The sequence below is a fragment of the Diabrotica undecimpunctata genome, chromosome 8, assembly GCF_040954645.1.
Source record: "Diabrotica undecimpunctata isolate CICGRU chromosome 8, icDiaUnde3, whole genome shotgun sequence".
Classification (NCBI taxonomy): domain Eukaryota; kingdom Metazoa; phylum Arthropoda; class Insecta; order Coleoptera; family Chrysomelidae; genus Diabrotica; species Diabrotica undecimpunctata.
Window position 1 is genome coordinate 17,605,737 of NC_092810.1, and position 24,888 is coordinate 17,630,624.

Consider the following 24,888-nt stretch of genomic DNA (forward strand, 5'->3'; position numbering starts at 1 on the left):
GTTCCAATCTTACTTGGTGAATAGGAAACAATCGGTTAGAGCAAATGATACTTAGTCTAGTCACAAAAGCATTGTATGTGGAGTACCACAAAAGAAAACTCTTTTTTTTTAATCTTCGTCTCGAAGATAGCTACAATAATCTGCAAATTAGAAATTTGTAGGGTACACAGGGGGTACATTGTTTATAACTGCAATTTTACAACTTCATAAATAATTCTTTTTAACGGGTTAAAAAAATTGTTTTCATTATTTTCCAGTGGAATATGAAAATTTACGGATTTAGAAAAAGAATGGAACAAGAGTTACCCCTCTACCATTTTTTTGGCAGTCCTATGAGCATTCAAAGTTAAAGATCGTGGGATAACACCTATAAACGCTCATAAATAAACAATAACCAAAAATTTTTTGTTGAATGAACTGGGGAATTGCTCCTGAGGTTGCCCTTTATAACCTAGGCCACATTGCATAAATTCCTGGATTACAGTGTAAAATCACCCTTTTTTCCCCCACAGCCTGGGCCATTTATGTTTTTAAATAACATACATATTAAATAAATATAAGACCAAATACTTACCATGTCAGGATAGTACTTTGGGGGTTTTCCTGGTTTTTTTCCTAATGATTTACTATGGAATCACTAATAGGTGAATTTTACTGTCATCATTGCATGTGCTTGTCTATTTAAAGACGAATCACATGCTATGGTTTTTTCTGACGGATATTCTGAAGTTAAAGTTAATTTCATGTAATCGGAAGAACTATCTTTCAATAAAGTCGTCCCAGGAACGCAACTCAGAAATATTGGAAATATTTTAAAGTCGTCTACTTTAAAATTTATAATACATGTTTAAATTATCAATATAAATGAGGCAAATAAAATAAAGTTATTAGAAGAATTATTCAGCAAGTAATAAAAAACAAAATTTTTTTAATTAATAATGTTTTGTACTTTGAGAACGATTTCCAAAGTGGAAATCGAAACGTCAAAAATAAACTTATTTTAAATTTAAATTGTGGCTTATTCCCAATAAAAATACTATTAATTTCATTAAAATGCCACAAGAAAAAATATTCAGAACATCCAATTTGACAGTTGATTTGACAGTTCAAGTCAACTGTCAAATTGAATGCTATATAGCGTGGATTAATAAACCTGTATAGATTTAAATAACTGCTATTTATAACAAATTTTTGAAAACGATTTCCAGATTGGAAATTCAAACGTCAAAAAGAAATTTAAAATTTAATTTTTATTACAACCGATTGTAATTTAATCCCATTCAAACTAGGGCATTAACTAAAACTGAAAAATATTTAAAAAATGACAGTGTATCGGCAGAGTCTTGCAAACACTCTAAAAAATAAACACAAAACGTAGTGATGGAAATCAAGATGTGTCTATTGTGATGGCAGAAACATAAAATGTTTTACTTGCAAAAAACTGGTACATAATATACATATTATTTGAAACAAGAGTATTTTATGATTGTAAAACTCTTTTCAGTACCCCAAGCGTACCTCTTAATATTTTACAACATGTTTGCCTTGCAAAATAAGTTAAAAGCGAACGGACATTTTGGTCTTAGATTTATTGAAAATTGATCTTGGTCAAGACATAAATTATATTTACATGCAATTATATTACTGACAAAATAATTGTTGTTTATACCGAAAGATTTAGGTGATGTTTAGTGTTCGTAAATCTGAATTTGAAATTAGTTTTTTTATTGATTGTGTAAGTGGTGACAGTTTTTATGGAATAATATTTAATTTGTTCCGTATTTACGTCTTTGATGGAATTAACAAACGGTATAATATTGACTAATTACGTCTTTATCTAATAGTAGGGCGAGTACTATCGGATGTATTTTATTCATTATATTGGATAAGAAAGAAGTTTTGAAATTAACTGGAATGAAAGAAAGATATTCCCCAACTCGAATCCTAAAGATTTTTAACATAACTTTGACTATAGTCCACGATGTGATGGTTTTCTGCTCAGAATTCTTTTTATATGCATGGACGTGTTTAAAATTTTGATAGTAGTTACAAAATAGCACAAAAATCAAAATGTACTCTATGAAAATATGTGATTTTCTTCTGGGTTGGTTACCACCCCAACTCGGGGTTGGAAAAAGTTTATCAAAAAAAACCATGGTAGTTGCTAGAATAGTCAATTTTAAGACAAAAATGTTCTTTTAAGTTGTATAAATCTTGATTTATTAATTAGAAAGGGAAGTCAAATTCCCTCTTGCCAGTCATAAGGGAATTCCTAAACCCATGAATTCCAGTGCTAATGCTAATTCTAAAGTGCATAATGTGATGACAGGTTATTTTAGCCACGAGAGCGGAGGTTGTTTACCATATTCAAAGGCAACAAACGAAAAACAAAAATGGTTACAAGAATATATGTACCAATGGTATCCATGGCAGCATCCATGGATCCATGGTAGAACTAGAGCAATGCCGCACATAAAAATCTACTGCAGAGTTTCTCCATGTTTGAGCAAGATTTCATATTTCTTGCTCACTGGTGCTAATCTGTCCAAATCTGCTTGAGGATCAGGGTTTGGGAAGGACATGGGAGTGTACGTTAGATCATACGACGCTGAAGTTTTGTTTTTTCCACCATTGTTTGATCAAGAATATTTTAAGATTAGCAACAGGCCTTAGAGGCCCACGGATTGGAACTTTTCAACTGTTTTTCTCCAGTTTCTTCTGTCGAGATCTATTGAGATCGACTCAGGTATTCTTCACACTTATTGTGAATTCGGTTATAAATTATTCGCATAAAAATCTTAGCAGCATGACTCATTAGGGATACAGTTCGATGATCTTCACATTTCCTTGCTTTTTGTTTTTTAGGAAGAGCTATATATGTGGATGTTAGCCAGTTATGCGGTATTATGCCATGTTCATATATAATGTTGCAGAGGTATGTTAATTTCCTGACAGCATTATCACTTAGGTGTTTAAAATGTTCGGCTGTTATTAGGTCTTCGCCGAGTGCCTTGTTGTTCTTGCGTCTTTTATTGCCTGCAAAACTTCTTGATTTCTCTGATCACCAAACAAATCTTTAAGATATTGCTCCCATATTTCTTTCTGTTTTTCAGGGTCTAATTCCATTTGGTTTTTCTTGTTTTTTACAATCGATAAGTGTTTGGGTTTCCATATCCCAGCTACTTCTTTAACCTTTCTGTGTAGTTCTCTATCTGTATGCTTCATTTGCAAATATTCTACCTCTTTACATTTTTTTTTTCATCCACTCTTCCTTAGCTACATTTATTTTTTTCTCAATTTCCCTCTTGAGTTCTTTGTATCTTCTTAGGTTTTTGTTTTTCACCATCTGTCTCCTCTCCATAATTTGTAAAATTTTGTTTGTCATCCATGGTTTACTATGTTTACGGTTTTCTTTCTGTATACTTTGGTCTGCTGTCTCCGAGACAATATTTTTAATTTTCCCCCACATGTCTTCAATGTTTTCATTATCTTCTCCTTAGAGGGAGCTATGTTCTTAGTCTCTAACTGCGTGTCTACCATGTCTTCATACTTCTGTTGCTGTCCTTGGTCCATGCTATTCTCTGACTGGATTTAGCCTTGTCAGTTCAATCTTACTAATAGAATTCCTGTTTTACATTCTGTTCTTTATTCTCTGAACTAGTATGCACATTTATTAAACTTAATTTTGTAGTTTTCCCTCTTAGTCTCCCTACAAATCCGTTTAGATATTGGCTTGAACTCCACAATTGCACATTGCAATCGGTCACATACCTAGGTACTCAAGTCTGGTACTTAATTCTCGAACTTACTTCTTTGTTTGTTCACTTTCCTTTCTAATCGTTTTATTTTCTTTCGTCAGTTTCTGATTTTCTGCTATTACTTCTTTTAACTCTTCTCCATAAACTTTTTTCTCTCTTTTATTATCCTTCACGTCTTCGGCCAACTGTTTTAGTATCTCCATCACATTCATTCATCACATATTCATTCAAATTGAAATATTTATAGGTCGCAAATTATCAAAAAAAAAGCATGTTTTACTGATTACGTCTCGAAGGTGGCCCTCTTGAAGCCCCCTTCAGTGTGTCCCGTTTTTTTAAGTTTATGATTTGGCCACCCTATGGTAGACGGGGTAGCTAAGTAGTTTCATAGCCTTCAAATTTCTACAATTATTAAGAAATTTGTTTCTCAGTATTTATTTTGAGTCTATACTTCTTATAACATTTTTATAGCTGGTAAATATCTCATTAAATTTATACTATTTTAGTGGGACAACACAAACGTATTTTTTGCTATTTTATAGTCAATTTACTTTTATTGGATAATAAATCTCAACGTGATATATATTTATGATAATTACAATTTTTTACCATCTGGTTAATTACGAATTTTTTTCATGTTTGCGGTTTTGTTAATTAATTTATTGTTGATTAGTAGTAGACGGTAGCTAATTCCTAGGTGTTCAGTAATTGAGAGCTAATTTTATGAAATTGAAACTATATTGATTGGAATTTGCATATTTTACGAATTATATACAGGGTGTTTCAAAACGAGCTTACACTATCTGTATATCGGGAATTACTTACACGATAAGTTCTGTGCTGCATTTACCATATAGCTTGCATTGTTCTTAACATTAATAAAACTTCATTTTATGGTATACTATCCGTTAAAAAAAAAACAGGACAACTCATCTGAAACCTAACGTGTTATGGTCAAATTTTTGATTTTCTCCAGTTGCTTTTGACTTTACGTTGACAATGGACTTGTCTTGAAATGAAAATATTTACTTAAAATTTTAGAGCATTACAATAATCAAATTATTAATTTCATTTTTGTCAATAACAGTATAGATTTAGATTTGTAAAAAGTTAGTTGAGATTATACTGCTGTAAAATGCTAGAAAAGTCACTCGTTCTGAAAGGCATCCTCGTAGTCTATGAACTGGCTAGAGATAAAGTCTCTACAAAATGTTCGAAACGTGAACATTCTCCCAAACTATATTCCCAAAAATTTTACCTGTTACTTCAACAACTAGTTCAAGTTATAAATATATTCATGTGATGGTCTCAATGTGCATGGCGGTACTGCTAAAGTTTTGATATACACTGACAGTTCTGAATCATATATCAATTATAATTGAGCCTCTTTTATTAGAGGAAACTAAAGTTTTTGGTATAAACCTCAATTATTTTGTCAGTAATATAATTGGTTTTAAACATAATTTATGTCTTTTCGAACATTAATTTTCAATAAATCTAAGACCAAAATATCGTTGGCTTTTAACTCATTTTGCAAGGCAAACATGTTGTAAACTTTTAAAAAGTACTCGTGGGGTATTCACAAGATATTTTACGTTTGATCCAACAGAAATTTGTAAATTAAACACACCAGGAAGACTTTAGAGACAGAATACCGGTGTTTTAAAGTTGTTAAACAGAGAAAATAATTGGAATATTATAAGAAGCAATGAAGAATTAATAACAACTATAAATGATAAACAAAAAAATATATTTTACTATTTTAAATAGGTAAAAGAAATAAATTAGACTTACTCACAATCAATTTAATTATACTACCCAAAACGACCGGTTTCGCTTTCTAAGATTTGCAAAGCATCTTCAGGTCAAGCGGTACGAAGTAAATTAAATGCTGAAATTATAAAAAAAAGTCCATATTAGGGTGCTGTCTTATAAAGATATAGATCAAAAAAGTTATAGTAATTATGCCAATATTACATGTCTGTGTTTATTAATATGCATAAAATTGATTTAGCAGACAAAGAAACAACCCACAAATTGGTAAGAGATAATCTATTGAATTGTAATAAATTAGAAATAAACAAAATACTACTTACATGCCGGTACAAAATTTTTTATATAATGATTGGTGATACATAGTTTAAACTATCCCGTATTGCTGATAATGGGTGATCTTCGGTCAATGTTTCGCTTTGATATTCACCAAGGAATTCTTGTACGTATATATTTAAACGGATGTACAGTGTGTTGAAGAATATTTTGTTTATTGTGTTCAGAAGAGTTGTACCTCTATAATTTTTACATTCCGACTAATCTTCCTTTTTGTGCAGTGGACATATAATTCCAGTGCACCATTTGTCTGGTATTTGTTCTACTTCTCAGACTTTGGCTAGTTTAATTGAATTTAATGTAGGTAAAATGCTGTTACCTCCATGTTTGATGATCTGTGGGGATGTAGTCGACTACTGGGGACCTGTTATTTTTGAGGCGTGCGATTGCGTCTCTCACATCCAATATTGAAGAGGTTCTACGTGGATGTTATTTCTTGGTCTTTGCGGTGACGTATCATTTTCCAATTCGGTACCAAGTAGTTCTTTAAAGTGGTCAACCCATCTGCTTTGTACTGCTTCACTGATACTATCTATATGCCCATGTTTGTCTCTACACGTCGTCGTTCTTGATTTAAATTCTTTTCGTGTATTATTTAGGATGTAGTAATTGAAGCTCTTGCATAATCTGATTTTCCAAGGTCCGCTTTTTTCTCCGATGTACGCTTTTTTTCCCTTCCTTAGTTCTTTGTACGTTTGCTACTTATCCCGTGTTTTTCTTTGTTGCATAAGTGTATATTTATTATTTTTTCTTTTAGTGATATCTTCACATTCATCGTTAAATCAAACGTTGCCTGGAAAGGGCCTTTCTGGTCCTAAGACGTCATATACCGCTTCCTTAATTGTTCTTTTACATTATATCCCATTGCTTGCTAACTGTTAAGTGTTCATCTATAGTGTTTGCATTTTAAGGTAATTTTAATACTCTTTTAAGAGTTTTAAATTGTAGCAAGTGCTTATCTTGCCTTTTCTGTTTTGCTACGTATTCTATTTCTATATTATGTGATCTATTTGAATTTTTGTTCTATCAGGCGAAGTTCATGTTACTTTATGGATATTCTTGTGGAAAACGTAGATACTACTTCCAACGACCATGCCCTTGGAAGCTACAAATCTTATTATTATATTTCTGTTATCATTGGTATTATTATGATCACTGCTGTCTGTGTCCGATGTATAGTTTATATATGTTTTTATATTATATGTAAATAATCAAGGCTGTTAAAAATATATACCACCAACAACCAACAAGTATTAAACTAGGAACCAGCTAACACAAGAACTAGAATTAACGATTAGATTAAAGCAAGAATACTGTGAATGGGAACTGATTGCAAGCAACATTTATAGTTCAGAGACCTCAGAAACTATTGCGACGTACCTGATATCGCCTCCATAATAAGAAAGACGGAATAGGCACTGACATAGGAAGTTGATCCTAGTAGAGGTTTAATATTAATATTAGACCTGGTTCGTCTAGGTTTTTCTTTTTGCGAAATTGGATGAGTTAATCATGTTTATCCCTATGGTATATTGTAGTCTATAAGGCAGACGTAAAGGTCTCAGTTAATATTTAAGCATCTTTGCATGTTTTTATCTCTGATTTTAAATAATTTCTCTATATATTCCTTCTGTTAAAATATGAACAAACTTTTTTGCTATTTTGGTTTCCCCTTTTAATTAGTCAAAATTTCGCTTACCTAAAAAGCGTCTACTACCAAACAATAGACTAGTATTGTTGAACAATGAACAATAGACAATGAATGCCGTTTCGCTGAAACTGCAGATGTGTGGACAGTTTATGATGTCTAGACGTCTCACGTCATAATAAAATAGAAAAACAGACACTCTTTGTAAAAGTTACCTGCTAGTTTTAAAGAATTATAAATTCATTCTTTCGTTCACCTCCAATTGCCAAGACAATACACATCAAATTACATTTAAACACACTCATTACATTTTTACACATTAAGATAAGTTTTTTCGTGCGTTTTTGATTAATATAAATTGTAATATAGTTCAATAATGAATCGCTTGTTTTAATAAGTCACAATAAATATTTTTTATTTTGTATTTTTTTTATCTTCTCATCAATTTGGTAGTAGTTTTTTCAATCGAAGAACAAATATTTCACCCCATTTTTGTATTTGAGATTAGAACAATGTTTCCGCACACCTTTCATTGATATAAGTTTTGTTCTGTATGCATGGTAATGTACCTCTTTATTAAGCAATATGTTTAAGCCATTCCTTTTTTTTTACTATAGGCAGTTCTTTGAGTTTTTTTATGCAAATTGCCATATTTTTCTATTTCCTTGTGTTTTTCTTTAATATTATTAATATTAATTTTCTTTTAAATATATTTCAATCACAATGATCCATAGGAAGTTAAATTAAAGTGTTATTTTATATTCTAGGCGAAAAAGTATATTTAAAATAAAATATCAAAAATCAAATACAGTAAACATGACATAGATTCCTATTTTTATTATTTTTCTATTTTTAATATAATTATGCAAATATTTACACGTGACGTACTCTAGACATACAATAAATTTGCCTGTACAATACCGTTTCTGTTAAACAATTCATTTAAAAATTATCTAAACATTACGCTAATTTTACTACGTCTTTTTATCTATTATTTACGGTGTTAGTAAACAAAGATTTTTTAAATATATTATTGCACAAACTCTATGACAAAGATATCTTACCTAGAAAAAACGAAACAATCAAAATTGCCAAAACTGATACACACTAAAGAGAGTTTTAACAAAATTATCTAAATACGAACTAAAACGCTACTAAATGCAATCAAATACAGTAGACTCCCTCTATAACGAGAACTGAAATGACAGACTAATTACCTCGTTATAAGCCGATCTCGTTATATCAGACAATAATAATACTGTGCATACATATGAATCTGTAGTTTTCTAAACCATTAACTTCCTATAGTGAAGCCATTCGGAGCAATATAAGATGCTAATAAATATTGTTTGAATGGCGTTTTTGAAAAAAAGTTATTTACTTTTATTGTCAATGAAATATATTAAAACATAAAAGAGTTGTTTACTTTTATTATCAATGATATACGTTAAAACAAAAAATCTGTACTTATATTTTTTTCCAACTATATAATGTATAGAGCGTATTTTCAAGGATAACATAAACTATTGCTTCTGCAATTTTAAGAACTCTGTCATTTTTAACTGCTTTAAATGGTCCAGTATCATTCTATCATATTTTCTAAAGATGTGAAACAGTTGTATTTATTCATTGTAAAGAAGTTTATTGCGGGCTGCAGTTAAGTTTATTGAGGGACTGTTTGAAAAGGTATTTATTTATAGCCACGACCCGACCAAAAACGTAAAAAACACGTTTTTGGATCTTATTTTCTCTCGTTATAACCAAATTTGCCTCGCTATAGACGGTTATAGTTCAATAGAAATTTCACGGGACATCTAATGTATCTCGATATAAGCGAAACCTCGTAATAACCGTGTTCGTTATAGAGGGAGTATACTGTATTACATGAACGATGAACTATCCAGGTTGAGAAATCTTATGTCGAAAAATTATTGTCATTCTCGGAGAATTTAACTCTGTTGGGAAAGCGAGTATAATGAACACATAATGAGACTTGTTCTAGATGAGAAAGAAAAGAAGATAATATTAATTGTCGATAGACTAAACAACATCAGAACAAAAATAAAACAAACAAAAATATACACAACAAAAAACACTAACATCAAGCTTGTACGAATATTACTTTTTTCAATATTCATTCGCCTTTGCATCTAAAACATGGATTATCTGAACAGGAGATATAAAAGGAATCAAGGCATTGGAGATCTGGTGTTAAAAAGAAGATTGCTTCAAATATCTTTTCACAGTTTCAAAAATAATGGAACATTTGGAACAATAACATTTTCCAGACATATAACAATATCTAATAACATGATCGTCAAATCCACCCAGTTCGAGGGAAAGGACATTTACAAGGTCACATGGGCTTTAAATGATGAAAGAACACGAAATCAAATAGATCATGTCCTCATTGACGGAAGACACTCTAGTAGTAGCATCATTAATTCGCGAAGTATGAGAGGAGCTGACAGCGACAGCGATCACTTTCTGTTGAAATCTACGTTAATAACGCGATTATCAATACAGAAACTGGAACAACAAAAAAAGAGAAATATGGAACATAGAAGCCCTATACCAAAGAAGCCACATAGAACACCAAATAAAGAACTGGATTATCAAGTAGCAATAAGCAACAGATTCCAATTTGGGAGAAGAAGAGCATAATGTAAAGTTAGAACAAGCATGGCAGCAAGTGGCATCAGTTGTAGAACAAGCAGGCAAGGAAACTATTGGAAAAAAGAGGACTCGCCCAAAACGGAAATGGTTTGACAAAGCATGCGAGGAAATTCTGGAAATAAAAATTAAAAAAAGATTGAAAATGCTACAAGACCCCACAGATGAGAACAAAGCAGATTTTAACAGAACAAGAGCACAAACAAGGCGACTATTCAGAAATAAAAAGAGGAGCTTCCTAGAACAGCAAATCCGGGAAATGGACAGAAGTGGCGAGAGGAATCAAATAAGGAAATTCTTTAATGAAGTGAAGTCAGTCAGAAAAGGTGCAAGTGTTGGAGTAACACAGCCTATGAGAAATCAAGCAGGTGAACTTATAATGATAGAAACGGAAATCGTCGAACGATGGACAGAATATTTTCGGAATTTACTAAATATTGAAAGTGAGACGGATGAAGCAGATATTACGTTTCATTCTGCAGATATCGAAATACCAGCACCAACACTTGAGGAAGTAAGGAATGCAATCGCGTCTCTAAAAGACCATAAAGCACCAGGAAATAATGGCATAAATGGAGAGTTGTTAAAAAAAGGAGGAAACCTTTTACACCAAAAATTGTATGACATCATTCTGAGAGTATGGCAACAACAGAAAATGCCTAAAAAATGGAACGGAAGCGTTAAATTCCATATATAAGAAAGAAAACAAAGAACAATTCCGAAACTATAGAAGCATATCGCTTATTAGCACATTATATTAAGTGCTATCAATTATATTGCTAAAGAGACTCACACCATATTCGAAAGATATTCTAGGCGACTACCTATGCGGCTTTCGTGCTGGAAGGTCAACTATAGATCAGATATTTACCATCCGACAAATATTAGAAAAAAACTGGTAATTGAACCGCGATGTGCACCAAATTTTCATAGATTTCCAGCAAGCATATGATTCCATAAAAAGAAGCAAATTGTGGATAGCAATGTTAGAAATGGGAATATCAAGAAAATTAGTTGATATAACGCAAATGTGCGTGACAGACTCGTATGCGCAAGTAAAGATAGGAAGCAGAACATTGATGCCATTTGTATAAATCCATTTGGTAAAAATATCGTCTGAGCTGACAGAAGAATTTGCTGATCAAGGATCAAAACTATTGCTGGCCTTTGCTGATGATATAGATGCAGTCACGCATTCTACAAGAGACGTGAGAGTGATGTTTATACAGCTCGAGGAGGAACAGGTAGTCTGGGTCGCCGAATAAATGAAGAAAAGACGAAATACATGGTAGTAACCAAAATCCAAGACCACGAATTATGCAGAACAGCAGTATTAATGATCACAACTTCGAAGTAGTGAAGGAGTTTAAATACCTGTGGGCGATAATCACAGCGGACAACCACATAGAAAAACAGGTTTTTTTTTTGAACCTATTCTCTATCCTTCCATTGTTGGATGCAGGTATCCCCCAGTTCTCTCCATCTGTCCCTATCTTGAGCTGTTCTCTGCCATATGGGACCTCCTTGTTTCCTGATGTCATCTTTCCACCTCATCTGTGGTCTGCCTCTTGATCTCTTTGCATTGTATGGACGCCACTTTCCAATGGCATTGTTCCATCGTCCGTCTTGGAGACGTTCATTGTGTCCAGCCCATTTCCATTTCAGAAAAAGAGGTATCAACAAGGATAGCTGCGGGAAATAGAGCATTATACTCCCTTTCAACATTCTTAAGATCGAAGCTGCTAAAAAGAAAATCTAAATTAACACTGTACAAGTCAATTATTCGCCCAAGTATTACATATGGCAGTAAAACATGGACTCTCAACCACCGGGAAATCAATAAGCTTCTTGTATTTGAAAGAAAGGTTCATAGGGGATTGGAGAAGACGCCGCAATGCTGAATTGGTGACTCTGTATGGAACTGAAAACATAGTTAGACATATCAAAGCAAACCGAATAAGATGGGCAGATCATGTGGTACGATCAGAGATGACAGACTGTTAAAGTCAGTGTTTTTGAAAGACCAGATGGTAAAAGATCTATAGAAAGACCGAGAAAAAAAGGAAGGATGATGTTGAAGCCGATTTATCTAGAATTGCGGTACAACGATGGCAAGATCGTAGAGGATGGAGGGTGATAGTGGATGCGGCGAAGACTCACCCCGAGTTGTAAAGCCAGTGAAGAAGTAGAAGAAGACATATAACGCGACCCGATAATATGGGGAGACCAGTACTTTTATTCTCATTACTAAAAATTTTACCATGCTAGATTTCTAACGGGTAAACCTCACGCTAATTTTTTTCACATTTTTTCAAACAAATATCAGTAAATACAACGTGCAACTACCGTGAAATTAACGGTACTTACTGTGTCATCATCAACTATCTTGGAACAACAGTAAATGAACAATGGGATCACTCACAGAAATAAAATGTAGAATAGAGAAGGCTAGGAGTGCATTCAATAACATGGCCAAACTCTTTAAAAGCCACAATCTTAATCTGGAGATAAAAGTAAGGCTCCTACGATGTTATATCTTCTCAATATTGTATTATGGAGTTGAATCCTGGACACTAACTGAAGCAATGGAGAAAAAACTTGAAGCCTTCAAGATGTGGCTATACGAGACCGTATTACGAAGAGTGGGCAAAGAAAGAGAGGTGATGTATACCATTAAAAGGAGAAAGTTGGAATATCTCGGACATATAATGAGAAACAGCACTAAATACAGATTACTGAAGGTAATCCTACAGGGTAAAGTATTCGGAAAGCGAGGAATTGGGAGAAGGAGAATATCATGGTTGAAGAACCTGAGGAAATGGTTCTCCACAACAACAACGAATCTATTTAAAGCATCAGTCAATAAAATAATTATAGCCAGAATGATTGCCAATATTCGGAACGAATAGGCACTGAAAGAAGAAGAACTGTGTCATATTCGCTCCGTGCGTGACTGACGCGACACCTACCGCCTTCATCTGACAGTTTTGGACCTACCAATTTTCAGGTTAAACATATTACATTAATGACATATGTTTGACATTGTTAAATACAGACGAAATTGACAATTATTAATAATTAACTTTTTAATTATATTTTTTCAGTTTATGTACAAAATAAATGTAGTATTAAAAACTGGGTTTCTCAAAATTCATCATAATATATCTTTTTAAGCTCAAACGGAAAGAAAAGTTAAAAATCTAGTACTGGCAAATCAAGTTTTTCACGTGAAAGAGCATATAATTAAAAACAGTAATAGTAAAAGTTATGATATAAAAGCTAAAGTCATCAGGCACTCTGCAGTTAGCTTGAAGCCTTATAAAATATCATTTAAGGTAAATTATTTAAATATTTCAATTGCATAAAAATGAGGTTACGTGATATTTCCTTTTTCATATTAATAGCACGGATCCATCTTTTTCTTTTCTCTAATTTATATGTAATCTTTGGGAACTTATAAAATCTACACTTACTATTTTTGCTATTATTAGCACAACTAAATACGCAACATTTATTTGCACACATTTTTGATAAAATTTATGCGTAAAAAGGTAGGCCAAGTGTGTCATATTTCGCCGCTACGCACGCTGACATCGTTTCAAGGTACCCCTACCATGGTCACGCACGGAGCGAATATAGTCATATCAAAATTTGGTAGAAATCGGTAGATTTAGCTACAGGTCTATGTAATAAACTCTATAGACAGGTCTATGTAATAAACTCTATAGAACTGACACAATTTTGTAACGGCTGCTGAAACGCCTGAGCCTATTGTAATAGATACACCTTTATCTTGAGGCATCGTATGAAACATAACTGAGACGCAGGTGAGGGTTAGTCTACGAGCTTATTTTACTCACCTGTTATCGAATGCATGAGAGGGGGAGAATTACAAAAGATAACAAAAAGCCTTGTGTTCAGATGATCGTACACATGTCTCTCGTGAGGAAAGATCACGCATATATCTCTCGTGAACTGAGATGCTACCATATTAGACGCAAAAGATAGAAAACATAATCGTTGTGAAATAAAAAGAGATGAAAGTAGTAGAGGTGGGAAATTATCGATAGAAACCTCTAATTTACATTACATTACATTACATTAGGACTATCGATAGTTTCCCACCTTTAGAGGTTAGCTTATGAGCTAGTTGACTTCAGTCATAATATTACAAGTATGACGTCGAACATTAACATTTTTTACATTTCGCATAAAGTAAAAACTGATTGAAGGCAATAAAGCAAATGTAAGTAAACAGTTTAATTAGTAGTAATTTGATAAATACAGAATAACAAGCTATGATAATTCTGTATTGAGAAGAGTGTATGCGACGTCTCAAATCACAGTTTAATATTGATCAATACTTTAATTTTGGATAAAAATATACTCGTACTTGAACTGTTTTTACTTACATTACGTGATACGTATTACTACGACTGAAGTCAACCAGCTCATAAGCTAACGTCTAAAGGTAGGAAACTTTCGATAGATCTAATGTAATGTAAAGTAAATTATAGTTTTATATCGATAATTTCTCACCTCTACTACTTGCATCTCTTTTTATTTCACAACGTATTATGTTTTCTATCTTTTGCGTTATTTTGCCGGTTCTTAAGGCACTCATCCTGTATATATATATATATATATATATATATATATATATATATATATATATATATATATATATATATATATATATAACGCATCAAATCAAAATATGACGATCAAAAATACATGGAAAAAGAAATCTAAGATGCAATGAAAGAAAGAAACCTAAAAGAAAACGATTGGCAGGATAGGAGAGAATGAAGGAATATAAAACTAAGATTATTATTAAGTATTAAAAGAATTAATATCAAACTGACCAGGCTTACGGGTTGAGCCGCGTCGATTTTCACTACGCCGAGCTTTCAACATCCTCTCTGATGTCTTCTTCGGGGCTTCTGAGGTCTCAGTGTCCTGAGCCCTCAGACAGTACACTACTCATTACTCACTGCACAATAGTACACTTCACAAAGGATATTAATTAATTAACATCTTTTTTTATTTCAAAACATTTTGGCGTTCTTTTCCTCAGGTAGCTATAGCTTCCTCCGTGGCTGTAATAGTTGTAACTCTGGAACTTTAGGACATTATTGCCACAAAATGGTCACATTACAAGATCTTAAAGTCCAATCTTTGTTAAAAGATTTAGTTTACATATTAGTATATATACTATATTACATACAAGACAGAGAAATATACGCTAAATGGAATAGAGAAGTTAAAAAGGACGTGGATAAGGCAAAAAATATAAACTGGGAGGCTAAGTGTGATGAACTGGACAGATTTATGGGTGGAACAAAAGTGGCACAAGCTGGAAAACATTAAAGCAGTTTAGGAAAAATGAGAAAAGTGAAGACAACATTTCTCTCATAAAGTTAAATGAATGGGAAGAATATTATACGAAACTGCTGAAAGAGGATAGAGTAGAGTACAGATGGGAAAAGATAAGGAATTAATAGACAACAGAGACGAAAGACAGGAAATCCCTATAATAACATTATCTGAATTGACGGAAACCTTAAAAGAGGTTAAAAACGGAAAAGCCGCAGGGCCTGGAGACATTCCCATAGAGCTGGTTAAATATGGGCCGACTGCACTTTTAGAATTAATAGTAGACCTTTTCAATAAATGTATGTGTGGAGACAGGAAATTCCTAAAGATTGGAATAAATCATATATAAGCTCCATATATAAGAGAGGGAATAAAAGAGACTGTTTAAATTATAGAGGTATTATTGTGACGAGCTCTGTGGGCCGGTTGTACGGCAGAATATTAAAGAGAGGGTTGAAAGACAGATACAAGATATTGAAGAACAAAGCGGCTTTCGTACCGGGAGATCCTGCCTTGATAATATATTTATCCTACGACAAATAATCGAAAAGCGTGTCGAAAGAAGTAGAGAGACCCATTTGGTATTTATAGACCTTGAGAAAGCATATGATAGTGTCCCGTTAAAGAAAATGTTTGAGGTCCTCGAAAGGTCCGGATTGGATTCGACGTATATCCGAGCGATATATAAATTGTACGAAAATGCAGTTAGTTGTGTAAAAATTGGAACCAGAACCTCAACTGAATTTAAAGTCACTAAAGGCCTAAAGCAAGGATGCTGTTTGTCACCGACACTCTTTTAAATATACGTCCAAGAAGCATTGAGGAATTGGAGAAATAAATGTAGATTTATGGGCATCGAAGTGGGACAAGAAACTCTGTATACATTGTTATTTGCAGATGATCAGGTGGTGGTTGCAACCGATGAGGAAGATATAAATTATATGAATCGAAAATTATTTGAGGAATATGCCAAATGGGGGCTTACTGTAAACATAGGCAAAACAGAATATTTAAAAATTGGAGGAAATACCACAGATCTGAGGCTTGAAAACGCAGTTATAAAAGGCTGCAACCAGTATAAATATCTAGGAAGCATCATATCAGCAGATGCAGAGTTAAGATAGATGTACAAAACCGAATAACCCAAGGGAAAAAATGCATCCGAATACTGAATTCATTACTGTGGTCTAATAAAATAAAGATGCATACCAAACTTCGCGTATACAGAGCAATTGTAGAACCAATTACCACATATGGTGCTGAATGTTGGACGATGACAAAGAATGAACGAGATAAAGTAGACGTTGTGGAAATGGATTATCTTAGAAGGTCATGTCGAGTATCGAGAATGGAAAGAATCAGGAATGAGGAAATACGAAACCGTACAGGAATTAGAGATAATCTTTCAGATAGAATACAAGGAAGGCAATTACAATTGTATGGTCACGTGATGAGAATGGAGGAGGAGCGGTGGCCAAAGAAAGCCTTAATGTATGTTCCGCCAGAAAGAAGGAAAAGGGGAAGACCACCAAATTCCTGGAGAAGAGAAATTACACAAACAATGCAATCTAGAGGCTTAGAAGAGGGAGATTGGAGAGATAGGAAAAGATGGAGGCTGAAATGCGGGAAGCGGCAATCGCCGTAGGACCCCCGTTATATGATGATGATGATGAGTTTACATATTAATTAAATTAAGTAAACGACCGACGTATTCTTGGCAACAATGCAGACGAAATACACAACGTAACTTTGTTAATACCTTAGCGGGTGGCGATGGGAGCAAACAGTAATTTATTTAATTATTTTAATATAACGTATTTTGTTGAAAATGTAAATTATAAATAAATAATAAACTTACTTTATTCAATTTTAAAAACATTTTAATTTTTAATTAAAAACATACATTTTAAAAATACAGAAACCAGTAGGAAGCTTCGCGCTGGTCTACAGTACCGCCTAGTGTACCACCTTTTTTTATATTGATGTCTCGTATAAACTATTGTGGGCAGTTTTATATAAATTATTAAAAAGTAAATGCCTGTTTTTGTAATACCATTTTTTGTTTCAGGTTCCAACATAATCACCGACTTCAACCTAATCTGTGATAGGAAAAGTTTACAAAACTTAGCCGAAATGATGTTCCTTGCCGGAGTCGCTATTGGAGGTCTCGTCAGTGGTATCGTCTCTGATAAATATGGAAGAAAAAGGACATTGATGATATCTGTTACTTTACAGACCATAATCGGTAATACATGAACTATAATTTTAAGCTAAATTAAGTTTGTCAATTTCACTACTTCAAACTATTTATTTTTCAAATTCAAATTCAAAGTATTTCAATTTTTTTATTTTTAGCCCTATTTTGATGACTTGTTTAGCATACTGTGTATAAATTTATAAATTTTAATTTGGTATAGTCAGTTTTATAATACAATTTTATATTTGATCTATTGTACGGGGTTAATCAAAACGTGGTTTTATTATCCTAATGTTTAAACATTTTGTGGAATAATTCCGATTGCGAATTTTCGTAAAACCTTATTTTTCGGCTGAAACTATGTCTCCTAGACATTGAGTTTTCTGTTTCATGTCAAAATATGGCTTGGTTCACTTTTCAGAGCCAAATGAATTTGTCACCCACAATTTAGGACTTTTTTAATTATGTTAATTTTGTAGTACCTCGAGGTGGCTTTGATGACTGTTATCATTATGTCATATTGACCCTTACATTTTGTTTACCTATGATTGATCATGGTTCTTAGTGTCGAAGATTGTGCGAAAGCCGTTGCTCTGGTTGAAGATGGGCGAAATTATGAATATGTGGCTAGAGTACTACACACTTATCTCTCTACCATCCAAAGGGTAGTGTAACTTTTTATACAAACTGGAACAAACAAGTGTAAAGCGGGAAGTGGCAGGAAGCGCAAAACTGTCGCTTTAGATGATCGTTTTATAAGAGTCAACGCTTTGCGGGATCGTCATTTAATAGCGGTGCAAACAATAAATCAGCTTCAAGAGGTTCGAGGTAATCATGTAAGTGGTTTGCAAAGTTGCAGACCAGCAACTGGACCCAAATTACTTCCACGGCACGGAGCAGCTAGACTAAAATTTTCCAGGGAACATTTACATTGGAATTTAGGACAATGGAGTAATGTGCTTTTTACGGATGAATCGAGATACTGTCTTCACTTATCAGATGGGAAAGAACTAGTATGGCATCGAACTGGAGAGAGATTTGCGGAGTGCGCTTTCACTTCTCGCGTTAGCCATGGAGGGGGTTGGGTGATGGTATGAGCAGGAATATCCCGAGAGGCGCACACTGAATTGGTATTTATTGAGGGTTCGTTGACTGCACATCGGTATATTGAGGAAATTTTAGCAAATCACGTAGTAACCTTTTCTTAATATATCGGCTATAATTTTCTATTATTGCAAGATAATACGCGACCCCACTCTGCAATGTGTGTCACGCAATATTTAGAGGAAGTTGGTATTAATACAATGAAATGGCCAGCGTGTTCGCCAGATCTAAACCCAATACAAAATTTGATTAAAAACTCACTAAACTAAATTAAAATTTATAAATTTTTACACAGTGTGCTAAAAAAACCATCAAAATAGGGCTAAAAATAAAAAAACTAAAATACTTTGAATTTGACCAAAATTTTCTCGGTTGCGTTTTTTCTACTTTTCTAAAAGCAATTTCTACAATCATTTACTTCAAGTATCTTGGCATAAAAGTGTAACCTAATAATTTTACATCTAAGCGGATGAAGGAAAACGGAAAGTTGGAGACTTAAAATCTGTCTTCTTCTTCTTCTTCTTTTGGAATCATAACCCTGGATGGGTCTTAGCCTGTCTCGCTGTGTATTTCTATTCAGACCTCTTCTGTGCTCTTCCCCTGCATTGTCTTAATTTATAGTTTTCAGGTCATCTTCCACGTCATTCAATCATCTCGTTCTGGGTCTTCCGTGTTTTCGTCTTCCCAATGACAAATCTTACGGTATCGTGCTCTACATTCAATTCATTATTCTTGTTGTTTCTCATGATTTTCTATACTACAGAACGTGAGAGCGATCTAGGTCAGTCGCTGACTTAGAAGAAGAAGACCAAAAGCGAAGGTGGAAGAGGCTTTTTTAAATCCAAATATTTGTCATCCTTTGGGTACCACAAATTTCTACTTTCTTGAAAGGAATCTCTTAAGGTACATATTTTTTCAGTAGCGCACTGATTTTAAAAATCATTACCACCTTCAGACAGGATCTATAAGTTCCACTGAAACGTGTGAGTGTTGTGAAGAAATTCTCTGAACCAAAACAACACCTAGTTTGGTACAAAATTCGTATTCAGACTAGTAGGACTAGAATATTAAACACAATATATGGTAAAGAAAGTTACACATATCAAGAAATAGCAAACAAATTGGGTGGTTGCGTCAAAAAATCAGGTGTAATGAAAGTTTGTGAACGTTATCATATTACTGGAATGACAAAATCAGCAAAAAGAACAGGCGGAAAACCGAAAGTTATTTAATACGATGAGTGTAGAATATGCCGACTTTCTTTAGAAGATCGTCGCAGATCCGCAAAAGATATTAATGCTATTGTCAAATCAACTGGCTTACAAATATCGGACCACACTATCAGAAGAAAGTTGTGTGAAAATGAATTGCGAGCACGAACTCCTGGAAAGAATCGTACCTGAACAAAAAACAGGCAAAACGCATTAATTGGGCTTTGGCACACAGAGGGTGGACAGAAAAACAGTGGAGTAAGGTAATTTGGAGTGATGAAACTAGAATCTCGATCTTTGGGAGTGGCGGAGTGAAGTTTCTTCGCCACCAACCGAGCGAATACCTATTGCCTCAGTGTACTACGGTCACTATGAAGCAACCTGTTAGTGTCATGGTATGAGCTTGTATGATCTCTAATGGACTTGCCGTTTAGCATTAATAGAGGACAATATTAATGCAGAAAAATATTAGGAATAGATATTGCAAACTAAACTGCTGCCGACTGTCAGAGATTTGTTTAAAGGAGATGCCCAACAATGCATCTTCCAGCAGGATGGAGCGCCTTGTCATACGGCTAAGACTTCCATTGAATGGTTAAGAAACCATGACTTTACTGTCCTGCCTTAAACTAACCGCACTAACAAGAGAAAACTGATAGAAACCATTATTAAAAACGGGTTTAGAATCATTACACCAGAAGATTTGGCTCCTCTCGTGAACTTCATGCTACCTAGAATTTTTTTAAAATATATCTACTGACAGCTAACGGCTGTTGTTTTATTTATTTATAATTTTTAGAGCGTTTTTCCTCTTAAAATAGATATTAAATATTAAGTAGAAGCATAAAACAATGCAATAAAATTATAGATAAACAACATAAGTATTGTGAAAAAGAGGAATTCTGATAACAAAACTAAACTTCTTGTAAAGTTTCCTGAATTTTGGCCACTAGTGTACAGGGTGATCCATTTGAAATAAGAAAGTTTATTATTAGATTTTCAGAAAAAAGGAAGATCTGACAACAATGTAAATACCGCCATAATATTGGCCACATTACAACACTCTTATGCAATAAAATATATAAAAATCGTGCAAGCCGTTTCCGAGATAATTTAGGCGTTCCATAGTTAAAAGTCACCCTGTAGATTGAGAATGAAGTGAAAAACAAAAGAATTATTTTAAAAGTATAAAATTTTTTTTTATACTTTTATTAAAAAAAATGTAAGTGCTTTTAAACAGATTATGTGATTTATTTTAAACAGTGATTTTAATTTGCGACAGTTCTACACTCCAAAATCACTATTATTTCGCTCATTCAATTTGTGAAATTTCGCAAAAACGACATGCTTACCCTCGTTCCGGGTGGTGGCACTATTTTTTTCTTCGGTTTTAAGTACTAAAGAACAAAAAAATTGGTCCCACGAGTGTGCCCTCAAATTTCAAAATCAATGTTTTTGGCATTAAAAAAGTGGATATTTTCTATAGAATTCAATATAAATATATCTATAAAGTTAGCAGCAATTATACGATTGCTACCTTTTATTATACGATTTATTTTTTTTCAGGTACCGCTATCGCTTTCACTCCTTGGTTCTTCTTATACGTCATTCTAAGGGCGTTTTTAGGATTCATCTCCGTATCTGTGGTCTTCAGTGGTTTCGTGCTGTCCATTGAACTTGTTGGTGGAGAATGGAGGACGGTAACTGGCATCTCGTATTTATTTCCAGTGTCTATGGGCTACGTGACCGTGTCAGGCATAGGCTGGCTGCTAAGAAATTGGAGACACTTTCAGTTAGCGATATCACTGCCGGGATTTTTCTTCATTATACTTTGGTAAAATGCATTTTTATTATATTATTAAGCACACACATGTTTATAACATTTATTTTATTACTTTCAGAAGTAGAAAGTTTTAGGCTTACCAAAAAGAAATTCAATTAGTAATTAAAATTAGAAAACTTCTATATGACACCGAAATTGTCTTTAATGTATGTGTTAATGGATATTTTTTTTTAATTAAAAATGCTAAAGATATCTAGCTAGTTTTCACAAAGCACAAACAACCAGAGGAAAAATATGTAGTCAATTTAAGTTGTAATCTGTTTACAGGTGGGTCCTTCCAGAATCCCCAAGATGGCTTCTCGTTCTTGGAAAAACAAAACTAGTAAAAAATATTTTGGAAAAAGCATCCAAATTTAACCGAAGACCTCTTCCACCCAACTTGGATAAACTTTTACAGCCTGAGTCGGGTTGCGATTCGATTGAAGACGTTTCGGTGTTTGACTTGTTTAGGGTGCCATCCTTAAGAAAAAAGACGTTCTGTCAGTTCATGATTTGGTTCAGCGTATATTTGGTGTATTATGGATTGGTTCTCAATCTTGGAAATATTGGAGGAAATCTGTATGTTAACTCGGTAAGCAAAAATGTGTTCATTCTAATCTTTCAAAAGTTCATAGTACGTTAAAGAAGTTATTTTGTAGTGATTTATTCCTAATTTAAATACTTGGGACATACTTTATGAGTATAATGTACACTTAACACCAGAATATAAATCAAAATACCCTAAATATCTAAGTAATGTAAGGTAAAGTAACGCAGTATTGCAGATTATTGTATGTCATCGAATGTTTTAATTTCAAGTAGTAAAAGGATGTTTTTCTCCTCTAAAAGTCTAGAAAAAGAAACATCATTACGTTGCTTCCAATTTTACAAAAGAAAAAAAAATAATTTGTATTTTGACAACGATTTCTGAGAAGTCAATTACAAATATTATTTCATTAATATTGTGGTTTATTTCCCTAAAATATAGTCGTTAAAAAATATGACGCCCAACATATGAGAAGGAAACCTGGTGTCATTTATATAACTTTGATCTACACAATAAGCATAAAAAAATAGCTGAGGGATTAGACGAAGAGGTAGACCAAGGTTGAAATAGGGGAATGCTAAAGATCAGACTGCCAGGAAGATCGACTTTACCAATTGGCATCAAGCTGCAAGCAATAGAACCGAATGGAGAAATAAGGTTAGGAAGGTCGAGTATCAATTTGAACAGAACCACCAATTATGATGATAAAAAATCTACTCATATTACCTCCATATTACCTCTTATAATTGTTTTTTTTTTACATTTGTATAAAAAGTCGACACACTGTTTAAAAATTGGTTATTTTTTTTACACATTCACTGACCACAGCAGGTAAAATAATATAATTTATTACGATACCTACGACGCCGACTCTATCTCCTTAGCTTGAGGTTAGCAGTCGTTAAATGGCGCATAGTAAGCAGATATAGGATATTTTTATTTGTATTCACTCTCCTTCAATGTGAGGTAGTATAAATCCATCTCTTTTGTTCCTACTACTACTCGCCACACACACGTTAAAATATTGCTGAATATCTATTACTGATCATCTCTGAATACATGAGATTAGCTCCCAATCATATTTACTTAATATGCATGTGCATATTAGACCTTGTAGGCTTGGGACAATAAGTTACATTTGTTTTCAAGTTATTTTTTTTTACTAATGCCACTAATTCCAATTTATATCCACTTCCCGGTGCATTTGTAGTAGTTGATCTTATTATTGTACGGTACTTTCTCAGCTTTTTTTCCTGAATAGAAACTTAGACCTTCCCAGGTTTTCATATTTCCTATTACCTTTTGCCATTTTTGCGTATATCGTTGTTATCAAATCCGTTCTTTTACCATTTCTCTTTTTATTAAAACTAAGCATTGGTGCTGCTTGTCGAAAATTGTTCTATTTCATTTTAAATTATTGTCTCTAATAGAGGAGAAAGATTAGTTCGTAACTTCTTCAATACTAATATATAGTGCTAATTGATTATTATTAATGAAATAATGTTTTTATATGAACGAACAATTGTTTATTGCACTCATCGTGTTATCAATTTATCGTAACGTACAATAATAACTTACTTCTAGCAATTAGCTAGCATTAGTGCAAACACTAATCATTTAGCACTCCATAAAAAGCTATTAAAATAATAACTTTAAAATAACAATTCGAATAATCAATAAATCATGTATATTGTGTTTGGTAGGCTCTACAAGGCGTAGTCGAAATCCCTGCAATAGCAATAAGCATCTATTTTCTTCTCAAGAAAGGCAGAAGGTGGCCACTTTCCTTAACAATGATTACATCTGGAATAGCCTGCATACTAACCTTCCCCATATACTTCCTTGACAGTAATCTCCAGTGGGTGATAACATCACTAACGATGATTAGCAAGTTCTGTATCAGTTCGTCGAATGCGACAATGCCGGTGTTTGCAGCAGAACTGTATCCAACTACTATCAGAAATATTGGCGTAGGGGCAGCGAATGTCTCAGCAGGGATTGCTTTAATGTTGGTACCATATTTGTGGCTTCTGGTAAGTAAAAATTTATATATTTTATATTTTTACTTTTATATTTTTTTACTTTTTTATTTATTTATCTTTTAAAGTCTTGAGTAAAAATCGATTAGGTCAAGTATGCTAAAGAGCCATGTGGTAAAAGAAACTGAACTTAAATAAACCTTTTTGCACCAACATATGTTTTAATAGCCTAACAAAAGGTTATTATCCCAGGAATTTGACTGTAAAAAGTGAATATAACCAAAAAGTTCAAAGAAAGATCAAGAAACATTGAATTGTTCCTTTCAACAGTACCAATTTTTATAATTGAAAATTGATTATGGAATCTGCTATCAGCATGCTTCCTGCTTTTATCAATGCTAATTGAATATAAAATTAAAATAAAGTAGGTAATATGTAAATAATATAAGTAAAAAATAAGTAAT

At 33.3% G+C, this 24,888-nt stretch overlaps 1 protein-coding gene across 5 annotated transcripts in view; it reads left to right on the plus strand.

The window, feature by feature from the left end:
• The window catches only part of LOC140447224 (organic cation transporter protein-like), a 261,419-nt gene that overhangs the window by 230,566 nt on the left and 5,965 nt on the right, over positions 1–24,888 (plus strand). For all 5 annotated transcript variants that reach the window (XM_072539748.1, XM_072539752.1, XM_072539750.1 and 2 more), the window contains 4 exons: positions 17,633–17,809; positions 21,643–21,910; positions 22,187–22,490; positions 24,149–24,478. In XM_072539748.1, the coding sequence (XP_072395849.1) occupies positions 17,633–17,809; positions 21,643–21,910; positions 22,187–22,490; positions 24,149–24,478 (1,079 nt within the window). The remainder of the gene's footprint in view (positions 1–17,632; positions 17,810–21,642; positions 21,911–22,186; positions 22,491–24,148; positions 24,479–24,888) is intronic.